General features: G+C 39.7%; 1 protein-coding gene across 2 annotated transcripts in view; it reads right to left on the bottom strand.

Annotated features, from left to right (window-relative positions):
* Positions 1-21413, bottom strand: part of SOD2 (superoxide dismutase 2) — a 204740-nt gene that overhangs the window by 138640 nt on the left and 44687 nt on the right. For both annotated transcript variants that reach the window (XM_044069704.1, XM_044069700.1), the window contains exon 2: positions 8417-8619. In XM_044069704.1, the coding sequence (XP_043925639.1) occupies positions 8417-8504 (88 nt within the window). In that variant the 5' untranslated portion in view covers positions 8505-8619. The remainder of the gene's footprint in view (positions 1-8416; positions 8620-21413) is intronic.

The following is a 21413-nucleotide window of genomic DNA, read 5'->3' as shown; positions in this document are numbered from 1 at the left end:
ATCCAATTTCCACTCGTGGGGATCCACTATCTGTCTGCTCAAAACATCTGCCAAGGAGTTCTGTGCTCCTGGTAGAAACCTTGCCTGAAGATTGAGGTGTAAACTGAGAGCAGTCTCCCACAAAATCATTGCTTGCCTGCAAAGAGGGTACGAATGGGTTCCCCCTTGCTTGTTGATGTACCACATGACAGTTGTGTTGTCTGTTAGAATCAACACTTGCCCTGGGTGAAGTAAATCCTTGAAAGCCATCAATGCAAATTGGACTGCTAACATCTCCTTCAAGTTGATATGTAGATGTTGAAGTCTGGCAGGCCACGTGTCTTGAACCCATTTTCCATTGAGGTGTGCTCCCCAAGCCTTGTCCGAGGCATCTGTCAATAAAATCAGACTCTCCTCTGGTCGGGTCACAGAGAGTCCCTTGTTTAGGTGACATTCCTGAGCCCACCACAAAAATTCCTTTTGAATGCAAGGTATTATTTGAATGACAGTGTCCAGATCATGGCAGTGCTGTGTCCATACATTTTTGAGATACCATTGTAGCTTCCTCATATGCAGTTTGGCATTGGGAAGCACCAGAATACAAGATGCCATGAACCCCAAGGCTTGAAGGGCTGTCCTTGCAGTCAGCCTGGACCGTAGAGACAATTGATGGAAGTAAAGTGCAAGGTTCTTTTGCTTGTCCGGGGTCAAAAAGGCCATCTGGGAAGCTGTATTCAGTCTCACACCCAGAAAGCACATTTCCTGAGAGGGTACTAGACTGGACTTTGTTTCGTTCACAGAATACCCTAGGCACCTTAACACTGCCATCACATACTGTAGATGAAGAAGTTCGTACTTGTCTTGAGCAAGAATCAGGCAATCGTCCAAAATAAGGATAAATTTGTATTCCTCTTAAACCGTAAGAAGGCTATCACTGGAGCCAGAACCTTTGTGAACACCCTGGGCGCAGTAGATATGCAGAGAACTGATAATGTAAAGTCCCAGCCCGAAAACGCAGGTATCTCCTGCAACTGGGCCTGATAGGAACATGAAGATAAGCCTCTTTGAGATCCAGAGTTACCATCCAGTGATCTTTGCCCAACAGAGGTAGAAGTTGTTGCAACGTTAACATTTTGAATTTTGGAATGTCCAGGTATGTGTTGAGGATAGATAAATCCAAAATTGGCCAAGTGTTTCCTTTCTTTGGTACTAGAAACAGGAGAGAATAAAATCCTAGGCCCACTTCTGACAGAGGGACCTGCTGTATAGCCCCCATTTGAAGAAGTAAAGAAATCTGCTTGTGAGCCTCTACCCTTTGCTGAGGCGGAACGTCTGGCATGCCTTTGAAAGGAGGCAATGTATGGAAATAAAACTTGTAGCCTCGGTCTATAATGTCCAACACCCATTTGTCCTGGGTGATTAAAAGCCAGTTTTGCTTGAAGAGCGCCAACTTTCCTCCCAAAGGAGCTGCCAGACAGGAAGAATCTGGCAGCTGAAGATGCAGGTCATTGGGCCTGTTTACGAAAGGACTGGCCCCTGCCCTCACCTGTAGATTGTGCAGGTGAACTCCATGTTCTAGGCCTGAAAGAACTCTGAGCTCTGCCCCTACCACGCCTAGATCTACCCCTAGACTGTAAATCAGAAGGATAAGCCCATCCCTTAGTAGGCCAATTCCTGCTAAACTTAGGAGGCTGCACCTGCAAAAAATCTTTAACAGTCTGCATAGACTTAGCCTTGTCTTCCATTTTCTTCAAGACAGATTCCACAGGAGAACCAAACAAAACTTCAGACTGCAAAGGAGCATCCAAAATTCTAGTTTTAACATGCTCTGACAAATTTTGATCCTTAAGCCAGGCGTGCCTGCGAACAACAGAACCAGTGGCAGCCACCCTGGAAGAAGCCTGTAAAGCATCGAAACCACACTGCAAAGAATGCTTACCCACCTGTTCAGAGGCATGCACCAAATCCTGTAATTCTTTACACTATGCCCTCTGCCAAAGCATCCACTTTAGATTTTAGTTGAGTAAGGAGAAAATTCTGATACTTCCAACATATGAAACTGGCAATTCAAAGCCCTCATTGCTAAAGTGGAAGAGGTATACACTTTCTTACCCCATCTATCCAAAGCTCTAGCATCTTTATCTATAGGAACTGGATTCTTTTACAACAGAAGCCCTGACACCCTTAGGTCCCTGGCTAATAGTTTCTGGGTCAGCCCTTGGACTCTTATACAGATATTTATGAGCCTCAGGTACTCTATAATACCTGTCTGGCTTAACTGGCGCAGGAGGCAGAGTGTCTGGATTAAGGGAAGCCTCGGAGAAAACGTCTTGAACAACATCCAAAACAGGAGGTATAGCCAAGGGCCTATGTTGTGGTAAAAACAAAAATTCCCTAAGCCTCTTTCGTGAATCTGAGAAATCCTGACCTTCCCATTTAAAATGTTCTCTCATAGAATGCAGGGTTTCTGAAAAAGAAAAATCCTCTGGAGGAGAAGCAGAAGGAGTGGAATCCTCTGCGTCTGAATCAGAATAAGGAGGAAAATCCTGAATGTCTTCAGCTGAAGACTGAGTAATCTGAAGCCTGCTCCAAACTTTCCACCTCTGGCTCCACTCTAGGCCTCTTATCAGGAGGGGGCATAAAACCTCTGATTAAAGAAATTAAATCTTCTGCCATTTTAAGCATGTGTTTTTTAGGCACACAACCTGCAGAACTAGGACTGACACCCGTGGAAGGCAAACCAGGCCTGCCCCTGGAAGGAGCCTTAGAGACAGAAGAAGGCGGCCTAACCACCTTAGGCAAGGAAGGGAGAACAGCAACCTGAGAGGCCCCCTCAGCCTGACCTGACTCCTGAGAGGCCACATCTTGTAAAATCAAAGCCTCCCCCTGAGACAACTGAAACCTCGGCTGGATCCACAGATTCCACCGTAGTTTCTAAAGAACCGGCGTCCGGAACGGACGACTCATCCTGCCTGGACTTTAAAGATTTGTCTTTGCGCTTCTTCGCGGTAGCGGGTGTCGGAGGATCCAACGGCATGTTATAATTACACCGCTTACCGAAGACAAGCCTAGCGCAATCTAACCTACGTTTAATGGTGCGCTTATTAAACCTAGCACAAAAGCGACACCCGACTACGTCGTGCTCAGGACCCAAGCAAGGAATACAAAGAGAGTGGTAATCCCTATGCGGTATCTGTTTCCCACAAGAAATACAATTATTCACTTTTTCTGACATCCGGAATTAACTGAGGCAAGAAAAAACAAAAATATTCCCCAACGGGGTACTTAGCCCAACTTGGTTTCGGTCTGAAACTCAGAATACGAAAATTTCAGAACGCCGAACGGCACTTGCAAATGCTGCTTCTGCATCGGACCATGCGGCAAAAAAGACTGAGGATATGACGGTCATGCGCTTTTATACCCTGACGCTCTGATGTCAGATCTGAGCACCATGACCGACGTCAGCCTAATACTTTGGTATTCGGGCCGACCGAGGACAGCGGACTACCCATATGTAAGGACTGCAGCAATGTGAGATGAAGAACATCTTCTGTTTTAGTAAAATTAACTTAAGCTGACTGACCGTTTTGGCTCATAGGAGATGCTCCAAAGCTTTAGAAGCTGTCTGGCCGTTTTTCCTTGGCAGGATATAATCCATACAGCCAAGGCTACAGCAGCAGTGATCAATATTGTGCAACTCCTCCAAGTTGTAAGTAGGAAAAAATCTTAATTCTCTACCATTATTCATATTTTCATTAACTTCAGACAGATAATATAAATACAGCTTCCTTCATTTTGCAGCAGTGCTGGGATAGGGCAAGGTACACAGACAGGGTCCTCTTCTGCAATAAAATGTGAACAAGTTTTCACCTGCAAGAGGAGTTCCCACTCAGAGCAATAAAACAAACTCCTTATTTAAAAGGCATGCTTTTAGGTTTACGATACAACTATAGGGTCCGAAAGCTCCTGCAGCAGACACGTATGCAGTCAAGTTCTCTACACTATGGTAGTAGTGTACACAAGGCCAGCCTTAGCAGAAATAGCCCTATGCAAAGGGTACCATAGCACCACCATCTGCCCACCACTAATTACTGGTGACACCCAGCTCCCCATCCTGGCCTACCCTCAACATCTAGTTTACCTTTTTCTTCCTTTTCTCAGTCTTCTAATGATGCAAGACTGCACTCCAATATGGAGAACACACTTGCATTATGCTGGAGGCCACTAGGCCCCCGAAACTAAGGATTCTACATTCAGAGGTGCATTTTAGTGCCTTTACCTCCCAACCTTTTGATGCAGTGACAGCATGAGCAAGAATCATGAGTAAGAGAAATGCATTCCCCAAAAAAGCCGAAATACCTTGCATCCGAGGCTTAATGCTCAAAGCATACAAAACAGTTCACAGTAAAATGAGGAGAAAAACACTTGTGTGGGTACAGTCAGCCTTCTGTGCATCCTTCTCTGGTGTGAGACTGTGCATCTTTCTCTGGTGAGAGACTGGGACAAGAACAGATACCCATGGACAGGCATTAAGTTACAACAGTCACATCTGTATACAGCATACCTCTTCATCCATATCCCAAAATATAGCAATTATCTGTGTACCCTTCTGATGTTAGCCTGGGATGCAACTAAAAAAATAAACAGAACAAAACACATTTCAGCCTATTGCTGTCAGATCTATATAGAACCACATGTTACCTTATCCTCCTCCAAAAGATAGCCACAACAGATGTCAGATAGTTATTTTTCCACTTTTCCTCACAATCACTAAGGTTACCAAGTTGTTACACTCAGACAATACAAGCTACAGTGACACTCTCGACATACCTTCAAAATCTGAAAGGAAAGTTAAAGAAATAGTGATAGCACTGTCTCAAGCCCAACACAAGTTATAGTGACCTGTATATACCTCTGAGGTTTGGAAGGAAAAATTAGAGAAAGTATGGCCCCCAGTCCCCTACAAAAAAACTATTATGACCTTCTGTGCTCATCACTGAGCAAGGCCACTTTTAGACTAGGTAGGGTTCAGGGCAGAGGTGACCCAAGTGTCAAAATCGACTAACAAAGCCTTCAGGTGTGGGGACAGCATCTGCAGAGCCCCAGAAGCACAAAAGTTCTGGATGTTCTGCGATGCATTTTATGCCTTATTTTGAGAGGAGACTGTTTAAAATAAGCAAGTGACAAGGTCAGTCGGCTTTCATCCAGACAATCCCCAGCCCCTACCAAGTAGTTACAGTCTCTTCTGTGTCCAATTTAGACATCAGCTGGGATTAGGAGGATTGCCATACAATGCATTTTGCCTCTGCTCCAATTAAAAATAAAAAAAAAAAAAGGGGGGGGGGTACTTGCGTATTTATCGCAACCACATTTTTGAGGTCGCGAAATTCAGAAACTTCAAGTGAAACAAGTGCATGTACGAGTCAGAAAAATCGATCTTCCAAGTGTTAACTGTCACATTACAGTGGTTAAGTATCAGGGGCACACTAAGCTGTACACATACACAACTAGTGTCTAAATCAGCAGTCACACACACTGGAATCCTAAACGCTGTAGCACTGATGTGATTCTGTAGTCACAAGCAGCTTCGAAAGCTGCCATTATTCTCTCTGTTCGAAAAGAAACAGATGCTGTTATTTATCGACAATAAGACTGATGACTCAAACTACACAATTGCATCTTGCAGGGAATAATGTAAAAATGAGGCAGAAGTCTAGACACTGGAGAGGTATCGGTATGGCCAAGTGCATTCAAGATAATGCAGACACATGTTTACAAAAAAGGCCGGTTAAACATGGAATCCATGAAGAGTTCCTCATTGTAAAGTCATTCACCCCTTCTCAGAGTTTTCCATTGCTAAATCACATTTGTGAATTTTGACCAACACAATACAGGGACATAATTTAAAGCATGATCTTTTACCCCTTTTACAAACTGGAGAAAATCGGTTCTTACAGATTCCATTTGTCAGTAAGATAGCACCCTTTACAATTCACCTATGCGGTTGTAATGCACACAAATCTGGAAGACTACTTTTTGATTGGTTTCACCGGATTAAGCTAATCCGAACTTTTCCCATTAAGCTAATCCGAACTTTTCCCATTAGCACTAAGGACTTTAAAAACACCTCACACGGTTTCATGGCCTCGTTTCATGGCCTCGTTTCCCTTGAAGTAGGCGACTTTCGCAACCGCGAAAATGTGGTTGCAATAATACACAAGTACCAAAAAAGTATTATGAGTTGCTTCACACAAATCACAAAGCCAAAACAAACAGTAACAGCTACTAGTTTTTTCCCCCCCCACAGACAACCCCAGTTACAGATACTTTGTCTGTATACATCTCAGATGGCCAGTTTTACAAATATTTTCTTTCCGTCTTCCGTCCTGCTCTGCAAAAAGCCACCCAGCACAACTCCACTCCAATTTAGCCTCATTTTGCCATGACCCTCAAATTTTTGATTTTCTAGTAATCAGAATGCAGTCAATAACTTATCCTTTTACGAGGAAAGCCTGACTGGGCAAAGTCCTTTTTCATCAAAAGGCTGGAAAGAAATACTGCACATTAACAGTAAATAACTTAATGATCCCAGAGTGCTGTTAAACTACTACCAGGTTACATACATCATATTTTATTTATATGATGTTAAGCTTGATGCATCATATTTTATTTATATGATGTTAAGCTTGGACATGTATAGAATAGAGTACGCAAAACTCACTTTCATCAATAGAACAATCAGCATTTGAACATACTCCAGCTGTAATATGGCAAAGGCATCAAATCCAACATATGCATATTTTATACAAACAGTTAAACCCTCTCAAGTTCCATAACCAGGAGATTGCTATTGTACAAAATTATGAACATTTTGTAATTTGTTTGACTTGACAGGGCGAGGAGAGGACTTGGTAATGTGTTTAACACAAGGACAGTATCGTTATATTGACAGTATGAGGTCAATGGGATTGTAAAAATTGTAGATGAGAAAAGATTCAGAATAAGGGGTCTTGATAGGAGTTGTTACATGTGCAAGACCATTTGCTTGAGAAGTACGTCAAGGAGATTTTAAAACTATAAACAAGATATTTCCAAAACCGGCTGATCCTCATGAGAGCCGCACTTTAGGGACAAAGATAAACAAAATAAAACTACTGTTTTTGCATAAACTGTGCATCTTAACAAAAGCATCCTGTTCTACCAGCCTTCTATGTTACAGGAGCCATTAGTGGAAAAAACACAAGCCACACTACTCCTTTCCATTTTACCTTTGGTAGAAAGTAGTTACAACTCTGTAGTACTCTAGCACAACTACAAGCAAAAGAAAATAAATCTAACTATACTGATAAAATTACACCAAACACACTTGCTTTTGACTAGTCTTAAACAAGCCTCAAACACCAGTGAAAAGTAAGAGGAACTCCTCGTTTACAGTCATTCAATTATCACAGAAAAACAAAGTAAACACAAAGTAATAATGCATCTGTAACACAGAAGGCTGCTAGAACAGGATGACCTCATTCCACAGTAATGTGGTGGTTAAGGAATGGAACAAATGCTTAAACAAAGCATTAGATAAACATTTCTATGGTCAAGGTTACTCAACTGCACGTGGTTTGCAGCAACCAGGTACTAACATGCTCATCCAGGAACCTGCAAGGCCAATATCATCAGCAAAGTTGTAGTGAAAGTCAAAAGTTAAAGGATAGCTTCTGAAACTATACAGCAGTATTAAATGACCAACCACAGCAAGAGATGACCGTGTTGATCAGGCAGAGGCCAACACAGCCTATTCACATATGGGATGGGGACCAAATATTCAGACTCCTGGGTCAGAACAATCAAAATAAAATTCAGAGAATGTGCCAGAAAGACGTGTACATGACAGAAAAAGCAAGGGGAAAAAAAAAAAAAACAACCAACTAACATGCACAGAGGGAGTACAAAAGATGGCAAGACAAATTCACACCCAAAGCTGGAGAGAAAAAAAAAGTGGCTTAGCTAATGAAATAGAACTTTCCCACTGCCAAATGAAAAAGCAGCTTTATATGCTGAATAACCCCAATAGGCATGCAGTATCAAAAAGCATAATTATAGTACACCGATTGCAACAGACTAGCAATGTTGCCTCATTTCTCAATGCATCAGTTTAACAGTCACAGCAAAAGTATTTCAAAACAATTTGACCTTAGAAAATATTTTTAGCTGACTTGGCACCCAAAAATGTTCATGAAATCCAGTAAATCTTAAAGGGGGCACACTGTCACATACCAGCAACATTCTTAAACCACCAAAATGACATGGTCCATTGCTGGTCTTTGCAGCACTGAGGCATGCCCAAATTAAAAATCAGCCATCTTTTCAACATGAAACCCAGGTATCTAGAGTTGAATGAATTTTCTCCTTTGTGTTATCAGCCACTTTTTCCAGGACTTACCCTTGGATAATGCCTCTGCATACTTTTCCTCTGCAATATTCAAGTTATTCACATAGGTTGCATGGTGTTTGCTGTGATGTAGCTGCATGATCTCAGCACTGATGTGGGGTTGCAATGCACCATAGTCATATGGGAGGTCTGGAAGAGTGTGCTTCTGCCTGGAGAGTAAACAGCTTACAGCAGGCACCACATTTGTGGAGCATCTGAAACAAAAGTAAAAGTAAAAGTAAAATAAATGTGGAAATAAAAATCAGACCAGTAAGGAGTTCATACCCAATGTTGTACTTGTGTTTTAAAAATCATACAAGACCATTTTCATAACAAAATTACCATCTCTCATTAAATATTTTTCAGTTCTCTCAGACGTCTTACCAGTTAGCTCAGAGCAAAGTGTCTGCCCAAACTGGACTCAAAACAGTAATCAAAGGCACTAGATATTCATTTGAAGGGGGAGTTGCAAATTCACTGACCAGCTCTCTAAAGGAAAGGAGTCAGTGCAGGCACTGTGGTGCAGACTCAGAATACCTGGGTAGTTGCACAATGAGAGACTGTCAGAAGGGTGAATTTATACTGCTACCAGCGACACAGCAGGTGTGCACCTCAGATGGCAAAATACCCCCAAAATGCTACCACTCTAAGCATGACAGCCTACAAAATGACATGCTCTACAAGCACCAAAGATGGGCAAGGTAAACCCTCCCCCTCAAGAAAGACGCCCCACCTAGCACAGGGATGCACCAATGCAAGTAAAATTAAAGAGGGAGGGGGATACCAAGCACTTCCTACCCATATAAGCAAAATACAAATAGGTTTATCATCTTTTTCCAGGAGTTTTAGTACCACAACCTTCAGTTTTTTTTCTATACAACTTAAAAACGAGGTGCTCAAGACCAATACTCACACTGTTGTATCTTCAACATTTTGCAATATCAATTGGGGAAAAAGTCAATAACAGTTCAGTGCAAACACACAGTAGCAATAAAACAAGATGAGCTATACAACACTACTACACACAATTTTTATATTACTAAATAATAATGTTACATGCTAAAACCACAAGAGTCATAAAAGGATAAACACACCAGTAAACTTGTTGCACATATTTTAGCCTGCAAAAACTACTTGAGATGGGTCTTAGGTTTTTTGCACATTCAGTAAACCGCTATTTCTAGCCAGTCCCCCCCCCCCCCCCATGCGCATACATCTTATTTCAAACATTTCTCTGTAGCTTTATTCTAAACTCCAGCCCCAAAACACACACAACACTGATTGAGTATATCAACTCAAATAACAAAAGGCTGGATAAAATGGAAGCAGCTTTAACCAGACATTCAGATGAGGTGATGCAACAAAAATTGGAGGTTGAAATTAAGAAAAGGGTGGCCGAATGAAACTGATAAAGATCAGTAAAAAAAAACAGAATTAGATGACAGAGCACACAGGGAAAACTTAAAATTTTTATGCTACATCAGAGAAGCTGGAAAGACTATTAACTTTATGAAAACACAAATAAGCAACTGGACTGGTACTCCACAGCAGGAGCTGTGGATTGAAAGGGCACATAGTGTGTATACTCCAAACCTGGTCTTGAGAATGCAATGCTTTAATAATAAAGATGCAATCCTATCAGCAGAAGGAGTTGATTTTGAAAAAACATGTGGCAGGAGGACAAAGTGCTAAAAGTGGGAGACTATGTGGAAAAATGATTACTCACTGTACACCAAGCAGAAGAGGAGTAAATTTATTCCACTAACCAGGGAATGTCAAAAAGCAGGCATGAGATTCAAACTGCTATATCCAGCTGATAGGAAGACAATCACTTTTTTGATGCAAAACATGCCAAGGCAGAAATACAAAAGTTTGTCCAACAAAAAGTGAGCTGTGAATCAAAAGGAGATTCTGCTTCTTGCTGTTCTGGTAAAAAAAAAAAAAAAAAAAAAAAGTGCGCCACTGAAACCTTTTTGCAGTGTTTCGAGTTGCCTAGAAGAATAGAGAGTACACTGGAAAAGCAGAGACTGGATATGGGAGAGGCACAAGAATAAAACCAGCAACTCAGAAATTGACAAGTGTGGGATTATAAAGCATTAAATTATATTTGTGAAACATGACAGAACAGGAAAACCTGGAAATATTGGACTTTGACTGTTAAACTTGTAGGGGACTCTAAAGCATATACCCCACTTCATGTAATTAATGTTTGGATAAACACTTAGGCGAGGGAAGAGAAAGGAAAGAGTTAACCAAGTAAACAAACTTTTGTTCTTGACTAATATTTGTATAGTGCATGATATCTGCATGCTATAAAGTTTGCTCAGTTAAGTGTAATGGGAATATTAAAGTAAACAGGTGCCCCTGCTTTTTCCTTCTTTTCTCTTTCTCACTGTTCAGTTTAGAAATGCAGGCACTGCAATGTAAAAATCTGTTAAGAATATGATAAGAAAACATGCTGTGCTTTTCCTCATTCTTGCATACGTTAAAAAAAAAAAAAAAGAATTTGTTTTTTGTGTTTTTTAATCAGTTGGTTATGTGTGACTTTTACTCCGTTTTAGTTCATTCTTGCATAGGGGAATAGCTAGATTAAGGCTCCTGTCTTTATCTAGTTACCACGTTTAAGAGAAAGTAAATAAAATGGTAAAGCTCTCCTCTACCAAAAAAATACATGTAAAAACAACTCTGTATGGTTGTCATGTCTCCATGGAGACTATCTGATAAAGAGCAATAAAAACAGAACTTCTTTTAACGGCTTTCTTTCAATGACTAGGAGATTCCTAAAAGCATTTGTTTACTCATTCTGGGAGAGCAATAAAGATAAAACAAAACCAGACGGCACTTTGTAGAAGCACAGCCTGTACCATACAGCTTAGGTTAAGCTAAAAGGAAGGTTATCCATGCCAAGTATGAGTGTGGTTGTCAGTTTTGGGACAATTGTTCCAATTAAGAAGGTAAATCTTCAATATTTGAAGATATACATAGTTGTGTGCGTTTAAGTTTTGGGGTGTATTTTTTGAGGGCTTTCAATAAAAGTTTTGTAAGATGTGACAACAGAATATGACAAGAAACTGTATATAAAAGGTCAACTTGCCAAATGGTGTGTGCGTGCAACACAAAAGATAGAACTAGACACTAAAAGCAGTTACACATAAAAAAGTGGGAATAGCTTTTTAAAATAATAACCCTTTCAATATTTTAAATGTTAAATGGTCTCAGATAATATACAGAAAAAGAAGAGAGTAGTGAACTACATTAAAAATGTAGAGTGCAAATAGCTATGCTACAAGAGACAGATTTGGAAAGAACTGAACATGCGAGTTTGATAAAGGAAGGTTTTCAAGACAATTATTCAGAATACCTGGGACAAATGGAGAGTAGTACTTAAAATTACATGAGGAGCTCCAATAGTGACAGACAAGGATAAAAGATAAGAATGGCAGATTTGCAGTACTAAGGGGCTACTAGCAAAGGAGAATTCTATTGGCATGTATTTAGAGTGGATACAAAAGGTTTACACATCACTGTTAAAATGCCAGGTTTTTGGGATAAAAAAAAAAAAAAAAAAAAAAGTGTGACCACAAATAATTTCACAAATTTTCCAACCTTTAATGTGACCAATAACCTGTAATATTCAATTGAAAAACAAATCTGTTAGGGGAAAAAATATAAAAAATAAATACGCTGGTTGCATAAGTGCGCACACCCTTAAACTAATACTTTGTTGAAGCACCTTTTGATTTAATTACAGCATTTAGTCTTTTTGGGTAGGAGTCTCAGCATGGCACATCTTGACTTGCCAATATTTACCCACTCTTCCTTGCAAAAGCGGTCCAAAATCGGTCCAGGGCATCTCTTGTGCACAGCCCTCTTCAGGTCACCCCACAGATTTTCTCTTGGATTTAGGTCTGGGCTCTGGCTGGGCCATTCCAAAACTTTAATTTTCTTCTGGTGAAGTCATTCTTTTGCTGATTTGGATGTATGCTTGGGGTCAATGTTGTGTTGAAATTCTTCAGCTTTCTAGCAGACGCCTGAAGGTTTTGGGCCAAATGTTACTGGTATTTTGGAACTGCTCATAATTCCTTCCACCTTGACTAAAGCCCCAGTTCCAGCTGAAGAAAAACAACCCCAAAGCATGATACTGCCACCACTATGCTTCACCGTGGGGATGGTGTTCTTTTGGTGATGCAAAGTGTTTTTGCGACAAACGTTCCTTTTGGAATTGTGGCCAAAAAGTTCAACCTTGGTCTGAGGCCATAGCACATTTTCCCCACATGCTTTTGGGAGACTATGTATTGTTTTGCAAATTTTAACCAGGCCTGGATATTTTTCTATGTAAGAAAAGGCTTCAGTATTGCAACCCTAAACTATAGTCTAGACATAAGGAGAATACATAAGATTGTTGTCACATGTAGTACACAACCAGTACTTGCCAGAAATTCCTGCAGCTCCTTCAGTGTTGCTATAGGTCTCTTGGCAGCCTCCCTGACCAGTTTTAATCTAGTCTAATCAATTTTAGAGGGACATCCAGTTCTTGGCAATGTCACTGTTGTCCCATATTTTCTCCACTTTTTGATGACAGTCTTCACTGTGCTCCATGGTATATCCAATGCTGTGGAAATGTTTTTGTACCCTTCAACAATGAGATCCCTTTGATGCTTTGTAAGCTCTCTGCGAACCGTGGCTTTTGCTGTAGCAGGCAACTGAGTAAATGTCAGGAAAATCCTACTAGGACAGCTGAACTTTATTTGGGGTTAATCAGAGTCTCCTTAATTGATGGCAGGTATGTAACCAAGAAGACAATGCTGTAATTGAATCAAAAGGTGCTTCACAAAGTATTAGCTTAAGGGTGTGCATGCACACACGCAAAGTATTAGTTTTTTATTTTTAGATTTTTTTTCCCCTAACAGATGCGCTTGTTTTTCAATTTAATCGTACAGGTTATAGGACACATTAAAGGTGGGGAAAAGTTTTGAAATTTACTGTGGTCTCTTTCATATCACAAAAACCTGGCGTTTTAACAGGGGTGTGTAAACTTATATCCACTGTATATACCACCCATAACTGCTATAATGGAGCTTAAGAAAATTCTGAGAGAAATAATTGGCTTTCAGCAGGGAATATTACTTATAGGTGGGGTCTGGAAATTGTTTGCAGTTGGGGGGGGGGATGTCTGGAGGGCCTAGAACGGAAAATATACCAAAGGAGGGCAGATTTTTGAAGAAGTTTTTGAATATTTGGCATGGAAAACATGAATTCAGTAGGAGTTCAGAGGGAATTTACATATTCCCCCAAGATACAAAAACTGGGCTAGGCAAATTACATTTCAGAGGAATATGTGCATTTAAATTTAAAGTTTTTAATACACATCCAATAAATATTTCAGATAATGTGCCAATTACTAGAATAAAAAACACAGGGTAATGAATTAAAAGTGAAACACTGGCACTTTCCCACCTCTCTATTGAGAGGAATTTAAGGAATGGGTAGGAAATTAATCTGGAGTTAGAGAAAACAAATTTCTTCTGAAAATATAGCCAGGGAGTGGGATAAAATTAAAGTAGTTTAAAAATAGGGTGGAAATAGAGAGATGGTTAAGAAGCAACACAAATTATTTAGAGGGACAGACAAATGAAGTATTGCAGAATAGGGTGAATCTCTCAGAACAAGAGGAGCAATTGCAGAGTGCCAAGCAGAAAAAAACATTACCTCGAGCAATTGCAGAATCCTAAGCAGAAAAAGGATTACCTTGAGAATCTGCATGTCTTACTCCAAAGAATTTTTCCTTAGGCAGACAGCAAATGCTGGAAGTGTGATGGGGAAGAAAAAGGTAACTGGGATCATATTTTCTGGCAGACTAAATATTCCCTGCAGACTGTTCTGTCAGAGATACTGGGTGAGCAAATTGATGTAAACCAAGAAACATTTTTGAGCTATATGGAATCAGAATTGCCTAAACATAGAAAGGCCTTGCTGAGTAATAACAGTGGTTGCAAAACAAATTACTAGAAAATGGAAATCAAAGTCTAAACCAACGTTACTAGAAGTAGTAAATATTAGTACCACAGAGACAACTGGAACAGACTGGGATCTTTAGAAAAGGCAGGAGCAAATTACATAGGGAAAAATACATGAAGGAATGGAGGTTTAAAAAGGCAGGATTTGAATGAGCTATGTAATGTTTTACAAATGACTGGGTAGACAAGTGATGTATAATGTTTGCAACTAAAAATTATGTCAAGATGGTTTGTTTTCATTTATATAAAAAAAAATTAAATCATCACATACAACATAAGCACAGATGTTTTAAAACACACACAAATATTTAACTCCAGGAACAGAATAGCAACATTGGGACAACTCATATGCCAAATATGCCCAGTAAGCTAGCCAAAGCAGTGCCTCAAAACAGAACAAACGTCTTCCACTAAGCATCCCAATTCCTAGGTACAAGTCAAAGCAGAATTACATATCCAAATTATCTTAAAGCCACTGAGGAGGCAACTGTGCCAAATTCCACAACCCCTCTATGAAATGGCAAGTATCAGTGGTACCAGTAGTTGTGTGCAAAACAAGCTGAAATAGTGTCTGTGGCCATTATGTCTTTTTTTTTTCACAATGATACATCAGATGTGAACACAGAAAGGAGGTAACCTTGTGAGGCAAACTAAATGTAAATGCAAAGAACAGTTACCCGATCAAAGTTAACTGTTTTGCTGTGGTAGTACGTATATTGACATTAATAAGCTGAAATATATTACTATGGCCTTTACAATTACAAAACTTTATAGTAAACCCTATCAAAAGAGATTTTACTGTGACAGTACCTATGTGAAAGGTTAAAGCTGCTACAAACTAGAATTTCAATGTTTTTTTCTTTCAGGTTGCTACAGTCTTCCTAATGCATTTAGCATTCAGCTCATGACAAAACATGCACAAACACAGTACATAAAAATCAAACTTATTTCTCCCTGGATGTTAGTTGTGACTTTCTAATATCTGAAAATATGAAATGTTAATTTTTAGAAAAAAAAAAAAAAGCATTACTGCACTGTGACTTGTCACTCATTTCACTATGTAGTTCTTCTAACTCTGCATTTACAAAAATACTTTACAGGTTATAACTACACAAGTCTGGATATTCAAACATTTTTTTTTCTAACGTTATAAACTCCTGCCAACAGGCCTACATCGCCACTGGAGACTGGCAGGCTGCCAGCTTCAATTGCATTTCACTTCCATTAAGTAACAGTATACAACTTTCTACTCAGGGTGGAATGGGATTAATGACTATTGCTCAAATTCACCTCAACTGATTCAGCAAAACTACTCTAGAACCACTTTTGGTAAAACCAGGAGAAAACATTTCTTGCAGGATGGAAAGTCCCATCCCACCCTCACTCGATGGAAAGTCCCATCCCACCCTCACTCGATGGAAAGTCCCATCCCACCCTCACTCGATGGAAAGTCCCATCCCACCCTCACTCAAACTCTCCTACCAAAGTCACATCAGTAGAGAAAAGGGACAACTCAGACGCCAAAAAGTGGTCTTGATGGAACTGCTGCAGTCAAATCCACTTTCAACTGAAGCAGACAACCAACAGACTGGTTTCCATGGAATGCAGCACATATCCTGAATATACATCTTTACTGTGCTGGCATTACATCCAAAATAATAAATACAATTCACCATAAAAGACAACACTTGTTACTGTATACAGTAGATATAAAAAAAAAAAAGTGTCAACACACCTTTTAAAATGCCAGGTTAAAAAGAGCCCACAAATCATTTCAAAACTTTTCCCCACCTTTAAATGTGACCCAATTCAATTGAAAAAACAAAACAAATCTGTTAGGGAAAAAATATAAACATACAATAAGCTGGTTGCTAAGTGTGCACACCCTTAAATACTTTGTCAAAAGCACAGTTTGAGTCATTCATCTTGGGTACACACCTACCATCAATTAGAGAGAGACTGAATTTTCCTGGCATTTACTCAGTTGCCGGCTACAGCAAAAGCCACGATTCAGAGAGCTTACAAAGCATCAAAGGGATCTCATTGTTGAAGGGCATCACTCAGGAAAAGGGTACCAAAAAAAGTCCACAGCATTGGATATACTATGGAACACAATGAAGACAGTCAAAAGTGTAGAAAATATGGGACAACAGTGACATTGCACAGGACTGGACGTCCCTCAAAATTGATGACAAGACGAAAATTGGTTAGAAGGCTGCCAGAGACCTACAGCAACACTGACTGAGGTGCAGGAATTTCTGGCAAGTACTGGTTGTGTACTACATCTGACAATCTCCCGTATTCTCCAAAGATCTGGCCTATGGGGTTAGGGTTGCAAGATGGAAGCCTTTTCTTACACCGGAAAGCATCCAAGCCCGGCTAAAATTTGTAAAAGAATACATAAAGTCTCCCAAAAGCATGTGGGGAAAATTGTTCTGGTTTGACGAGAGACCAAGGTTGAACTTTCTGGCCAGAATTCTAAAAGGTACATTTGGAGCAAAGACAACACTTCACCGTGGAGATGGTGCTCTCTTGGCGATGGGAAGCATTGTGGTGGCAGTATCATGCTTTGGGAATGCTCTTCTTCAGCTGAAACTGTGTGTTTAGTCAAGGTGTTGGGAATTATGAACAGTTCCAAATACCAGTCACTTTTGGCCCAAAACTTTGAGGCATCTGCTAGAAAACTTCAACTTTCAACTAGACAATGACCCCAAGCACGCATCCAAATCAACAAAATAATGGCGTCACCAGAAGAAAAATGAAAGTTTTGGAATGGCCCAGCCACAGCCCAGATCTAAATCCAATAGATAATTTATGGGGTGACCAGGAGGGCTGCGCACAAGAGATGCCCTCGCAATCGGACAGATTTGGAGCGCTTTTGCAAGGAAGAGTGGGCAAATATTGCCAAGTCAAAATGTGCCATGCTAATAGACTCCTACCCAAGAAGGCTGAAGTCTGTAATTAAATCAAAAGGTGCTTCAAAGTAATAGTTTAAGGGTGTGCACACTTATGCAACCAGCTTACTTATGTTTTTTTTTTTATATATTTTTTCCTCCAACAGATTTTTGTTTTTCCAATTGAATTGTACAGGTTATAGGTCACATTAAAGGTGGGGAAGTCTTGAAATGATTTATTGTGGTTTCATTTTACATCACAAAAACCTGGCATTTTAACAGGTGTGTACACTTTATATCCACCGTGGAAGGTAAGGCCTATGAGCCATGCTTAGTGCGTACCATGGCCAAATTTGGCCCCACCACTTTAATAGATTCAAAAAGTGAAATTTTAGCCAGGATAGGATACATTTTTTTTTTTTTTTTTGGAAGAGCAGCGGCCCCAGGGACCTGCTATAGCTGAACAGCCTTCTGTTACTGCTTTAAAGTTTATGCAGTAGGTTCATACGTGACTAACGGGCTACTGACCCTAAACAGCATTTTTAAGCCTATCCATGCTTCCCAACTGTGTTTGGCTGGTTATACCACCTCTCATTTTATTAAGGATAAGCTTTTGTTTATCAGGTAGGCACAATAGACCATCCCTTTTTAATGGTGACCTTTATGCAATGTCTGGTTACATGACTTGCTCAAGGTCACAGTAGACAAATCTGGGCTGAGGGAATCAACCTTGTACCACAGGAACTACAACTCTCAGTCTTATCCCCACTGCACCATCTGCTATATCAAAGGTTAAGTAACACATGACCTTCTGTGTGTGATGCATGACTTCTACAACATTTCTATATTTTTCATACAAAATATTGGTTTGTCAACCATCGAATGGTTGAACATTGAATAATAAGCACTGAAAGTTCAGTAAACTTTCATTTCATCGACAGGGTAAGTAACCAGTTGTCCAGCACTTCCCTGTCTCACAAACAGAATTACTTCAAATCCCTTTTCTCCACTGTAGTGTAGTCTCAGAAATGGTGTATATAGTAAAGGGCGTGGGGAGTGAAGCCCCCCCCAATTTGGGGGGGGGGGTGATAACCCCCACATGGGTGGGTTTGAAACACTTGAGAGCGGGGGAAGTGGACAAGTAGTTACCCTGTTAAGGAAATGAAAGTTAGAGTGAACTTTCAATGCTTATCGTTAGATGTCCAGCTGTTTGATGGTTAGCCCATTCGATGGCTGAACATAGACCTGTAGAATATATCCCTCCTAAACTAGCATTACATCAGAACCACAATATTTTCCAAACAGAAAATTTTTGTTCCATGGAAACACACACACACACCTTATGCGCTTGAATACATTACATCTTGGATCAAAGTGGATTTTCTAGTTGGGAGGGTTATGGAAAAAATATCTTTAATAGCATCAGCTCTGGTAGTGTACATGAATGAAACACAGACTAGGACCCAGACTGAGTGGATGAGATGACTGTGAGGATGCCTGTGCTGATTCAGTGTGTGGGGGTACAATGGTGTGGGCTGACCATTCACTGAAGACATAGTGGAAGGCAGGGCGCATCTGTGTGGGATGACTAAGGAGGCATGGCTGCTCTATGGCCCAGGACAGTCACATCCTCATAGGCCTCACTTCACTGCACAACCCAAACCAAAGTAGATTTCTAGCACTGACATGCTGGGGAGGGTGCAAGACCTAAAGTAATGTCCAATACAAGCTGTAGTAGGGCAGATCCTGGAAAGGATCACTCAGCACCTACAGGCTTCACTTCCCTTAGAACTCGCATATAGAGACTGAGGACTAGGGGACATCTGTATATGGGCTCTCTAGAAGGGAGAACCTCCTGCTATGGATTACACCAGCAGATTGGCAGTAGAAGAAGAGGTCAAGGTCAGAGGCAGCACACCAAAATATTTCAGATGGTTTCAGCAGATAAAATCCTATGCTGCTAACCACCAGTAGTAATCTTACATAGCCATTTAAGAGTCCTAAATGTTTTTACTATTCATTTCAAATAATTTACATTTACAAATGTTTTCATGCAAATAAATGAATATATAAAACATACACACTCTGTGTGTGTGTGTATATATATATATATATATATATATATATATATATATATATATATATATATATATATATATATATATATATATATATATAAATAAATAAATAAAATGAATCACTGCCATTTTCTTATGGAGGAAGAACCAAAAATACTACCTTTTCTCCTCAGACTAACCAATTTTATGTCACTTTACCCATACTACGTGTTTGACAACAGTGCACAAATTTGATCTTCTGTCAGCTTTACACGACTCATACTAGATCATGCAAAACTTACTGTACAACTGACTATCCAGGGTATTGTCCTAAAATTTTATAAGATTATACTGAATTAGTAGAGATACTGTCTTCATTTGAAGGTAGAAGAAAAATTAAAGCCAGAAAAGCCTTTATAAACTGCAACATCTTCAAAAGTGTATAGCTTATGATTCTCTTCAAAAGAGAAATCCAAAACAAAAGCTTTTATACAGATAGAGTGACTTCTACTTTTAATGTATAGTGACTCAAGATTACATTTTTAAAATTAAAATTCCAGATGTACCTTTCAGGAGTAGAAACCCAATCTAAGCTGGTTTATAGACAAATGCTTTAATATCAGTTACATTTCCTACAATTTGCACAAAGTACTATTGAATTGTTTTGAAGACAGACATTTATATGCAAACAGCAAAAACAGCCAAAAAACTACCAGTAGTGTGGGACACTCCCAAGAAAAAGTACAGGAAAATAAATTTGTAAAGACTATGGGCCTATATAATGAAGTATTTGTTCACACTTGAATGTACAAGAGATTATGCAATTATAAAAAATACTAATGTGTCTTAAAATTCCCTGTACTTTTTCTCTGAGAAATGAACTGGGCAGCAACTGCTGTATCACAGTGCTTTTTTAAGCCACTCTGGTGGTCTGGAACACTGGGGGGGGAATTGTCAGGATTCGAACGAAAGAGAAAGGAGGATGCAAGGGAACTTACAAGTGTTCAATTTAACGATGCAGCTCCTTGACTTACACAAAGCTAACAATGCAGCAGGTAAAACGGCATCCACACTTAAGAAACAGCTGAGTAGCATATACAGCAAGTAAAAATGACATCCTGACAGCCTTATACCAAAGGTACTGCATTTAAAGGACCACTACGGGCAAATGATGAAGAAAACATATATTTTTTATCTTGCCATGATTTACTACACCTCCCAAAGCTGCCTTCAGAAAAATAAGTACTCATTCCTAATTGAGTTTTGTTTCACTCGTCTGCCCTCATGGGGGCAGACATGGTGATTCCTTTGGAAAGCTAAATCTGTCCTATAATGCAGACTGCGAGGACAAATAGCCCTACCATTTGTTGTCAGACTAGACTTCCATTCACTTACAATGGAACGCCTGAAAAAAACTGCCAAGTTTGAGAGTCTGCAACCCATGTCATTGACTGGTATGCGCGGAGTTTTACAAATGTTGTTCCTACTGATGTACTACACATTCACTGAAAGAAACTTGCAAAAGTGTCAAATTACTGAGATAAAAAAGACTTTTCACAAGGACCAGTTTTGCTAGTTTCGGTTCCTGGCCAGGTTACTCCTCCCATCTCCCCTCCTTCAGTGGGCTACAGTCTCACATTTCCAGCTTTGCTAGATTCAACTTCAGCTTTGCATGACAATAGAAATAAAAAATAGCCTGGTGTGCCACTAAAACTGTTCCCTTGTATGTCTCTTCACTTCTGAATAGCAATTCCCAAGAATAAAAAAAAAGCAAACTCATCAGTCCAGAGTTTAGGCTAGTCTATCCATTTTTTTAAAATGTGCACAGTAAAATATTCAACTTGTAATGCAATTTGGCTGCTGACATGGTTATCTTTACATAGTTATTCTCTTATAGTATAACCTGAACTTATGGTATTTAATGATAAATTTTACAACAATTCTCAGTTTCTTAACAATGACCTCCCAAGCCTCTGATGTGACCTAGTACTTTCTTACTATTGCTTTATGTAGTTTGTCTTAGTTGTATATTTGTACTGTG

The sequence above is a fragment of the Protopterus annectens genome, chromosome 1.part0 (assembly GCF_019279795.1).
Source record: "Protopterus annectens isolate FY-2018-M chromosome 1.part0, PAN1.0, whole genome shotgun sequence".
Classification (NCBI taxonomy): domain Eukaryota; kingdom Metazoa; phylum Chordata; order Ceratodontiformes; family Protopteridae; genus Protopterus; species Protopterus annectens.
This window is presented reverse-complemented; position numbering and strand designations above follow the sequence as displayed.